This window comes from Peromyscus maniculatus, chromosome 4 (assembly GCF_049852395.1).
Source record: "Peromyscus maniculatus bairdii isolate BWxNUB_F1_BW_parent chromosome 4, HU_Pman_BW_mat_3.1, whole genome shotgun sequence".
Classification (NCBI taxonomy): Eukaryota; Metazoa; Chordata; class Mammalia; order Rodentia; family Cricetidae; genus Peromyscus; species Peromyscus maniculatus.
Genome location: NC_134855.1, coordinates 15,029,780 through 15,040,062, shown reverse-complemented (window position 1 = coordinate 15,040,062; position 10,283 = coordinate 15,029,780). Strand labels below are relative to the sequence as shown.

General features: G+C 58.5%; 1 protein-coding gene across 2 annotated transcripts; it reads right to left on the bottom strand.

Annotated features, from left to right (window-relative positions):
• Nucleotides 1-214: 214 nt before the first annotated feature.
• Sohlh1 (spermatogenesis and oogenesis specific basic helix-loop-helix 1) lies at nucleotides 215-9,677 on the bottom strand. 2 transcript variants are annotated; one of them, XM_076569202.1, is made up of 10 exons: nucleotides 8,628-9,677; nucleotides 5,591-8,067; nucleotides 4,764-5,344; nucleotides 4,353-4,487; nucleotides 3,761-3,923; nucleotides 3,058-3,185; nucleotides 2,692-2,789; nucleotides 1,878-2,064; nucleotides 1,196-1,272; nucleotides 215-599 (listed from the first exon to the last, which is right to left on the bottom strand). In XM_076569202.1, exons 3-10 carry the CDS (start codon nucleotides 4,826-4,828, stop codon nucleotides 397-399), a joined length of 1,056 nt encoding a protein of 351 aa, XP_076425317.1. In that variant the 5' UTR covers nucleotides 4,829-5,344; nucleotides 5,591-8,067; nucleotides 8,628-9,677; the 3' UTR covers nucleotides 215-396. The 2 variants fall into 2 exon arrangements, with proteins under 2 accessions (XP_076425317.1, XP_076425315.1); XM_076569200.1 differs by having other exon boundaries at nucleotides 5,591-9,677.
• Between the last annotated feature and the right edge of the window lie 606 nt (nucleotides 9,678-10,283).

Genomic DNA, 10,283 nt, shown 5'->3' with positions numbered 1-10,283 from the left:
AAACACCCGACCCCGAGGAGGAGGAGGAGGAGGAGGAGGAGGAGGAGGAGGAGGAGGAGGAGGAGGAGGAGAAGGGCACCCAGTTTCTAGCACAGAACTAGGTTATTTAGGGATCCCACCAAGCTGAGAATCTCTCAGGCAGCTGCCTATGCTCTGAATGGAGTTGGGGCAATATGCCCAATGAATTGGATTAATTACTCAAAAGCCAGCGACATTCTGCTTCTGCCAGGAAAACCGCTTTCCTCTTTAATACAACTCACAGCCCTCCCTGCCAGCCTCCCTCAAATTAGACCGCAGCTGCAAACGAAACCCAAAATACAACACCCAGGCAAGGGACAGGGGCACAGTCCTGCCCCTGTGCTGCCCTGTTCCCCCACCAAGCTGACAGCTAAACTCTCAGGGGAAAAAGTCAGGGAAGAGGCTGTCTGCTTCATCCTGCACGGCCAGGCCAGGGCTGCCAAAATCCAAGCCCCACAGCTCTAGGGGGCCAGGCTGGAGCTCCGGGGAGATGGGCTCAGGGTCCCCCATGAAGCTTGGCTCTGCCCTGTCCATAGGGCTGCTCGTGGCCAGGGCTGGACCTCCTCTGCCCTCCACCGACCCTGGAAGAAAAGGGAACGTCAGAGCGGCAGGCATGCACCCCACACACTAGCAGCAGGCTGGTCCCGGCACAGGGGCTCCCAGGCTGCCACCACCTGTCCGTTCTGCAAGCCCTCTGCCCTCTGTGAGAAGGGAGTGTGAGCCTGTCTCTCCTCTCAGGGAGGTGGGATGAGCCCAACCCTGGTGATCCTACTCTCACGGCTTGGGAGATCTACTCATGGCAGAACCACTCAAGGCTGTGTTCCCTCAACACTGGACCCTAAAGGCAGTGAGGACATATAACATATGCCTTGTCTACCAGATAGATGTCCTGGTGGCCCAGTGAAGCTGACCTAGGAACATTCCTGAAAACATCCAGGACTCCACACAGCCATTTCCACATGTGCTCATGCAGTCACAACACATGTCACACTTGACCTCTGCCCCTGCCAGTCATCCTGACCAGCACCAGACAAGGAGGGGGAGACGACCTGGGGACCTTGAGTCAGAGAGCAAGCTGGGTCTGGGCACAGCCTCCCTGGTCCTGCCAGGTTAGACACAGGCCCCAGAGCCAGGGCCGGTGTGGGGAAAGGCAGCCTGGGCTCAGAGCCCCACTCACCCAGCCACCAGTCAGGATTGGTGGTCAGCAGAAAGGATGTTCCATCCACCACGTCGGACCCTGGCCCTGCGGTGTACCTGGAGATGAGAAGAGCCCTTAGTGGCCACAAGTGCACCCAGGCAACAGAACCTCAACAGACACCAATCCCAGTCTTGCAAAGGCACCTGAGACTCCACGGAGGCTCAGCCCGCCCGGACCAAGTGTAGAAATCAGCCTCAGGGTGCAGGCCCTAGCCACAGGGCTCTGCTGAACAGAGATCTGTGCTGGCTTCTCCAGCCACGGCCTCATCCCTCCCTCTGCCTCCCACACCCCAGCTGGTGTGTGCTCCCCAAACACAAATTTATTTCACCATCAGCCCAAACAAAAGACAATTAGGAGACAAAAATGTTTTAGAAACACATTATCAGAAAGCCACATGGCGAGTCTGGCTTGGGCCTGTTGCCTGGGCCTCCTCTCCATGTGGGGTAGAAGTCAGGACCAGAATTTTCCAGAAGTGGAGAAAGGCACAGACTAGTGCTGGGCTGAAGGCGGGCAAGTGATGGCTGCCACAGACAGACACACAGACATAGACAGACAGACAGACAGACAGACAGACACACACACACACACACACACACACACACACACACACACACACACACACAAACACACACACACACACACACACCACGCAAGCACCCACCTGGCATCAGGCACAGATGTCAGGACCAAGTTGGCCTCCTCAGCCAGCATGCCCGGAGATTCAGTGTCCCTGGCCAGGGATCCCACGGGGTGCAACCCACCAGAAATGATGTCACTCGTCTGGGGGGTGGCTAACTGCCATGAGTGAGGAAGCCAGGGGGAGAGCCCGGGACTCAAGCTGGAAGGCTCTGAATGGAAAGAAGAAAGGTTAGCTCTCACGGTTTAGGCCAGGCTACCAGCGTATGGTGTGTACATGTGAAAGCCAGAAGCATTAACAACAGGGACTCAAGCAAGGAGTGTCCAAAACCAGGTGTCCAACCCCAGGTCAGGGCAGGTTCCTGGAGAAGGCAGTCCCCAGGCCTTGGGTCTCTCACATGGACTCAAATCAGGAGTTCCCCTCAGCACTGCCCCTGGGACCCAGGGCTCCTCCCCGAGACTAGCTGCCTATCCCCATGGCCCTCCATATGTGGCTGCTTAGAAGTCCTGCCCAGCTACGAGACTTCTAGACAGGGCAAATACCCATGATGGGAGACAAAAGAGCCAGGAAGGGCAAGTGTAAACTGTCTTCAGAGGCACCACACACACACACCGGTGACTCACTGGTACCTACTGACCAGGGCTTGGCATCGGGGAACAAAGCCCCATGCACTGGAGGTATAGTGGAAAAGGCTGAGGGCCTCAGAGTCACCCCAATTCCACACAGGCAGAGGCCAGACAGCCCAGCTCTTGCTCGACTCTGGGCACAGCAACAGTGGCAACCATTTCAGGGTCAGAGGTCACCTGGCCCAACCGTGACAATGTGCTCTGGGGTTTACCAAGCGGGGAGGAGGGTCTCTCCAGCAGTTCTGACACTCTCCCCAGGGCTTGGCTCTGGTCCATACCCAGCATCTCACAGCGTGGGGGGTCCTGCACTCTGAAAGAGTAAAAGACGTTAAGAAGGAGCTCAGAGCCCCATAGAGCAGAAGAATCGAGTAACCCCAATCTTCCCAGTGTCGAGAGTCTGCTGACCCCATCACCCTGTGCAAGACTGTCCCAGCAGACTCTTAAGGGACCGTCGTAAAGACACTCTGAGCATGAACCGTGACGTCAAAGGTGGGGGGGGGGCGAAGTGCTATTACGAAGCTGAGTACTACTGTTCAGACGTAGCTCAGAGCCCACAGGTGGGCCGCGGGGACACTAACCGAGCCGCACCGGATGCTTTTGCTATCCCGGAGTCCGGCGGCTTGCTGTCTGCACTCTGATCCGCCAGGGTCACCTGCACGACATCCCCCTGCCACAGGTGCCACATCTCCTGGGAAGGCTGAGGAACCTGAAGTTTAAATACACACAAACCAGCCAGAAGCTCGGGGGGACGCAGTGATGAAGCTGTTGCCCTCAGCCCAGCCTCCCCATCACATGGGATGCCCAGGGAGCCCCTTGAGTCTGGCCTGGGCCCAGAACAGGGAAAGGAGGTTCAGGGACTGAGCTTCACTTCTCAGACACCTCCCCGCTCTTGAGTCAGGCTGTATCCACCCGGGGGCTTGGCCACAGCGCCTCACGTCATCAGAACAGGCGTGACAAATGGACATGGGACGAGAATCAGGCAGCAGCCATGGGATCAAAGGGTAGAAGTCTAAGTTAAGTGTTCTTGGCCAGAACTGGGCATCTGGAGACCCTGAAACGCTCAACACTGGCATCACATATGGGCAACTAATCAATCAACAGTATTGGGAAAAGACGGGGGACACTTGCCCCCTCAGGAGAATACTAGCTGGTATGGTCTGGATGTATCCTGGGGGTGCAGCACATGTGCCCACTTTGGGCTGAAGGACGGGCCCACGGAGGCAAGGAGAATGTGGCCCCTGAACAAGGACACCACGTCGTAGACACACTGACAAGGCTCACCTGCTTACAACTCACGGAGAGCTGCTCCCAGCCAGGAGCCATACTGTGGGCAAGCTGGAGGAAGTACACAGTCATCTCCAGGACAGACGCCATGTCCTCCCGCCGGCCATCAAACTGAGGCAGCAGAGCCCGCAGGCGCTCACAGCTCAAGGAGATCCGCCTCCTGCTTCCAGACAAGCAGAAAAGGTCTAGCCTTCACCAGAAGGGGAAAAGAGCCTCTGGAAGTTATCACTGAGCAGCCACCAGGCCTCCTGAGCAGCAGGGTCAGCCCTCCAGCAGCCTGAGCCTTTGGGACTGTGACACGCACTGAGGGCACAGTCCTGAGGCAGCTCTGTTCTGGAATGTGCAGGGGTGAACCCAAGCCAGGAGTCCAGCCTCTAGAGGAACCCGAGTACACTAGTCTGTGGAGCCCCAGAGCGTCAGACCAAAGTCGCTGTAGCGACGCCCCTGCCCTCCTTCCACGAGGCTGAGTTTACCTGGGGATCGGGTGTTAATCCCCGTTGGTCCAGATGGGTAGCACTTGGTTAAACCACAGCCCCAAACCTGGAGACCCCTTTCTCTGAAGCCCCGTCCATCCCGGGGCTGCCCTCACCTGCGTTCTCTCTCGCTGATCACATTCCTCCGAAGGCAGGAGCCACAATTTGCCGCAGCCACAGGACCTGGGCGGGGGCCTGAGCCCTGTGAGGGCGTCGGTAAGCTGTCCCGGGTCTCAGGCTGAGGAGTCTTGCTACAGAGAGCAGAGCCAAGACCACCGGTGAACCCCACAAAAGCCGCCGGCGGCCCACATGCAGAACCAAGGCAGCTGGGGTGGACTTCCGAAAGGAAGAGGCGGCCAGGCCGGGGTCAACACCACCTGGCCAGCTCACGACCCCTCCCCGGCCTCCACGCCAAGGTGGGGCGCTCTGCCCGGCTGTGCCAGGCAGGGTGAAGACAGCAAGCAGCCCCTGGGCAAAGCCAGGCCTTGGGGCCCGACTCTCTCAGAGCCCGTCTGGCCACGCTTTACCTGCATCCCGTGATGCCGGAGCCGCCACAATCCTCAGAGGCCCGCTCCTGGCCGCTGGACGCCATTGGCACGAAGTTGGAGGGAAGGAGGCGACACCCGGGAAGCCACAGAGAGCCCCGAGCTCTGCCCGCCAGCGCCCCCCCCCTCCGCCCACCCTCTGCCCACCCTCAGGAGCGCCGCCTGCACCCAGCACCCGGAGTTCCACGCTCACGCAAGCAAGCGGCTCGCCACCCCCATGCCTCACGCCTGCCCACCTCGTGCCGGCCTCGCCCCGCCCCTCCTCGTGCTGGACTCTCTGCTTCCCGTGCTGGCCTTCAGCCCACATGACCTGACTGCGGGCCACGTGATGGGTGGCAGCCCGGGCTCGGGGCCCCTTGGCCAGAAAGTAGCAAAATGGTTCCACCCTCAGGGCGCTAGTGGATTCCTAGGGGCGTGGCCTGCCAGGCGCGCAGGGCTCCTCTTGCGCTTTTTGCCGAGCGTCGTGGGCTCCTTCCCACTCGAGGTAAGTCTGTGCCCACAGCTCTTGGGCGTGGCCTCCAGGCCTATTTGGAGGCCAGCCCCGCCTTCGGGAAGCTCACAACCTGGTTGGGAGAGGGAGGTTGATCCACTGTGTAGGTGCCACCTATGGGATCCGGGCCAGTTTCAGGAGGTCTACAGGCTGTCCAGGCATGCCCTGCCAGGTGGTTCCTTCGAGCAGGTGTTCTTCCCAAGTGCACAGTTATCACCCATGCTACAGGATCACCAGAACCAGGCAGCACCTGCCCTCCCTGACTCCTCTGGCCTGCCCACCCCACCCCACCCTACCTAAAGGGACTGGCTCTACTTACCAGAGCTGCCATCATTTAGGCTACATGAACCCCAGGTCCTGTCTCGGCAGCCAGATGTGCCAGCCACCTGCGTTCTTGGTCTGGGCCAGTACCAAGGTTTGGAGACCCCCATCTGGCACTGGTCGTCAAAAGCTCCATCGTAGCCTGCGAGAGTCCCTCGACAAATACTCCTTGGGTGGCTGGAGGACGGAAGGGAGGGATGGGAAAGCCTGAAGGGATGGGTAGTGGTAAGAGGTGGGTGCTGGGGATGCGGGCATCCCAGCGCGACTTCTCCTGGGGATGGTTGTTGCAGATCACTGCACCTCTCCTAGGGACCTGCAAAGAATAGACAGAACCACGGAGGAAAGGACGTCGCCACACAGTGGGACCTCTTGCCTCTGCTTCCAGCTGGGGTCCTGGGTGGAGCCATGGGGGAAGGGGATGGGGGTCAGCTGGAGAAAGGTGTCCCTAGAAAGATGTAGGAGGCACAGTCTTGCTCCTCTCCTCATCCTCGCTCTGCCCAGGCACCAGAACAACATTGGTTGGCCCAGCCAGGGCTGCAGGATGGCGGGCGAGGAGAGCAGGGGCACTGCTGACTGTGAGCTCATGAGCTCAGGCCACCTTGGTAGAGAGGCAAAGCCTTGGACTAAAAGTTACTGATTCTGGGGTGAGGGGTGGAGCCAGAGCCAGGGCCTTACTCTTTGCACTGGAGGCTCAGGACTTAAACCTCTGAGGCTGTAAGCCAGCCCCAGTTAAATGCTTTCTCTTCTGAGAGCTGCCTTGGCCACGGCGTCTCTTCCTAGCAATAGAACACTGACTGAAACAGGACCTTCGGAGAGATTTGAAGGGTGTAAGGTCAGTGACCAGCACACTGTGGACCCTCCAGTGTGCTGACTGGGCCCCCAGTAAGAGACTGGGTTAGCGGCCCAGGCCTGGAGAAAAGGTGAACGGAAGCTGGCTTAACCCCTATCTTCTAGTACTGTTTCATCTCTCCTGCCCCCAGTCCTCATCGCCACAGTGTTGGTTTGGTGAGGGCGATTAAAAACACTGGACAGCAAAGGCCCATATTCAAGGTTTCAGGGTGTCTTGTGAATACTCCACCTACCAGAGTGTTGTCCTGCATCACTGGGCTGTGGCACCTGAGGGTGGTACTGCACCCACTCCACTATTTGTTGAAAGGTGCCCAGGTGACGGAGGGCTGGGCAGAAGTCACTGTGTTACCTGGAGTCTGGCAGCTTCCTGGCAGTGGTGCCCTAGCTAGGGCATGGGGGCTGTGGGTACAGGCCTCTACCCAACTGGGCACTGCTGGAAGAGGAGGAAGAGGGGAAAGCTGGCAGGACACAGTAGCAGCGTGGTGCCATCGATGCTCGCCCACTTTAAATGCAGAGGCCCTTTTCCTTCCCAGTGCCCCACATAAGCCTGGGTCACCCAAGTTTGGGCACATGGCCCTAGGCCACGATAGGGTTTCCAGATGTTAAGGGTTTTCTTTCTGGCTTCCGGGGTAAGGAGGCTTTTCAAATCCAGCGATGAAATGAGTGGGCCCCAGCAAAGATGTACATGGGACCTAGAGTCAAGACAGATGCTTGACACCCTTTCAGTTTGGACCAGACACTGACGCCGTAGGGTGCGATCAGCAGGGGGCGCGCGCGCACGCGCGGACAAGCGCCTGAACCAAGACTACCGGATTTGTTGTTGTTGTTCCTCTGCCCTCCCCCCCCACTACACACACACACACACACACACACACACACACACACACACACACACACACACACACACACACACACTATCTTGGAAGAAAAAAGACTAAGTGTTTCGGGGCAAAGTGAAGAAAGAGGCGATTGTGGTTTCTGACTCGTTCTGTCTCACCGCCGGTCCCATGCCATTTGACGACGGGCGCGCAGCCGGGGAAGCATCTGCTGAGAGGCATGCAGTGAGGGCTTCACCCACCCGACCTTCTTTGACTTCTAATAAGCCCCCAGGTACGGACTGCTGCGCTCCGCCCCCGCGGGAGTTAGCACCCTCCCGTGGGGATTCCCCGGGTCCCCTGGGAAATTCATCCTCCGGGACTCCACCTCCTATCGCCTTGTGCCAGGCCTCTTCCTCTGGATCCTCCGTAGCAGCCCTTGGGGAGGAGCGTTTGTTTGGACCGGCCTGCTGGCGCCACGGGGGTGCGCTAGATGCAATAATGGCATGAACACAGCCATCTCTTAATCCAGAACTCAGACTGGACAGGCATGGGTGTGGGGAGGATGGGGGGAGAGGAAAATGTGAGGTGCAGAGAGCGCTCAGTTGCAGACATGGGAAGGGATGCGATGCATCCCACAAGATGCTTCCTTCGCCTGAGAGCAGCAGCACTCGGACCAGAAGTATACCACACAGAAGAGGATTCTCCAGGGCAGCCCCTTCCAGGCAGAGCCCCTGGGAAGAGGGTGAGCATGAGCTGTCAGAAAAAGTCAGTGATAGTTCTCTGCTGGCCACTTCTTTGCAGTTGATCCCTGTGAGGAAGGGTTTCCAGCAACCCGGGAGCCAGCCCTTCTAGACAGCAGGAACACATAGCCCCCACCTACCCAAGTGACCACGTGCACACAGCACTGGTAGATGGGGCGCAGGGTCAACAACAGCACATTGATGACACTGACCCTGGTCCTGGTCCTCCCTGCTCCCTTCCCTCCCCGTTCCCCTGGGTACAGCTTAGTCTCTGCTTTTCTGAGGCCAAGCACACGGAAAGGCAGACAGGAGATGCCCACTGCTGATGGGGGACCCTGTTTCCCCTGTGTAAAATGAGAGGTGGAACAGCTGGCCTTGGAGGACCATTTTGGGTGAAGTCCAGGTCTTCAGCTGGGGCTTCGAGGGCCAGGGACACTCCTAGAAGTGCTGGGGGAGGCAATGTGTGGCTGGGAGCACATGCGCTGAAAGCAGCCAGTGTCCTTGGGAAGCAGACAACACCTGGCCCTCCCCTGGCTTCTCTGGGGTCAATCAAGTAGGGCCTGTCAGGTAGAGTCACCCCAGGAGGGCTCTCAGTGACCTTGCTGTTCTGGGACCTTCTGCCACTTACCTCGATGACATGGTGTCACCCTCCCTAGGCATTCAACCTGTCACACTTCACGGCCTGATTCAGTCCAAGCACAAACACTGTGTCCTTGAGGTCTGGGCTTCAGCTCCAGGACTAGTGGCATCTTCCACCTGGCACTGTCCACAACGCCTCTGTCCCACCCCCATCTGAGCCTGGCCTCAGTCCCGGCGGAGATTTGCTCTCAAAACTGCAGGTGAAGCTGCTGCCAGGACTGGAGGGCTGGTGATAGGCAGGCAGGTGGCATGAGGTAGGAAAGGAGAGGTGAGCCTGGGTGATACCGAGGCTGGCAGTCAACAGTGGCCTCAGCAGAGGCCCAGGGGTGGGAGATCTGTGGGCAGATTCCTGTACCAGGACTCACAGGCGGGGAGAGTGGAGAGTGGATGTGTCTCTGTTTTATTGGTGCTGGGAAATGTGAGCCCCGGTGCCATTGTCAAGGGAGTCGGAGCCTTGAGACATCCACGCCCAGTATCTGCCAGTGCCTGTCTACCAGCCCTGTGCCAATGCTGCTCAGACACCAGACTCCGTAGCTGAAAAGTAGGGGTCCAGAGAGGAGCTCTTGGCCCTCTTGATGGCGGCTCTATACCTGAGCACCATAGTCCCTGACCCTTCCTTTCTATTGCCTCTCTGCCTCATCTCAAGGCCTTGGCCGTGTGGCCCAGGTCCCAGTGACCTCAGGGTCACTAGACATTGTCCTCTCCTGGCATGCCCCTTTTGTGATTCAGGATTCTTCTGCTCTAGGTGACCGATACTATGGCAGAGGGAGGGGCCCCGACATCGCTGTCTTTCCTGCCCCCTTTGGTTTTTCGAGATAGGGGTTTTCTTTCTCTGTGTAGTCCTGGAACTCGCGCTGTAGACCTGGCTGGCCTTGAACTCACAGAGATCCACCTTCCTCTGCCTTCTGAGTGCTGGGACTAAAGGTGTGCACCACCACCACCCAGCCAGTCTTAGAGCCGGAGAGTTCCTCTCTGCCATCCCAGTGCACCTCCCAAGAGCTGGGACCTTTCCTGGAACTGTGTGTTCTGAACAGCCTGGATCCCAGCCAAACTGGGACCCCCTGGGCCCTGAGGACTAGAGGCGCAGGACCTGATTCTGGCCTCCAGCCAGTGTACGTGCCTGGCTAGCCCTCTGGGTCTGTAATTAGGAAGTGGTGCCTCCAGGGCAGCAGGAAGTGGCCCAGGCTCCGTGGGAAAGATTCGCAAGGGCCCACATGCAGCTCTGGCTGGCAAGAGGGGCAGCCAGACCGCTCTGCAGCTGGAGCTGTGGGGAGCTCAGGATGCCACAGGCATTGGGGCTTCATCAGCAACTCCGGAGGGCAGAGTGGGAGCAGGGGACAGAATGGTCCCCAGGAGTCCGGTGCCAACTGCGATGTAGCCTAGGTCCTTCTTCAGCGTACCTGACAGGGCTAGCTTCGGCCACCAGTGATGCTGCTTGGACAGTCCTGGTGTAACAGAATTCTGTTCTATTGGCATGACTCACCTCCTCAGAGGGGATCTTGGTGTGTTCACCCGTGAGGTTTCTTGACCTGGTTTCCAGAGCTAGGGGGAGATTTTCAGATCTTGTTGTGGGGGCTACCCACCTGCAACCTTAGGCAGGCAGGTGACAGGAGGGTAGGGAGGGCAAGGAGAGGTGAGCCTGGGT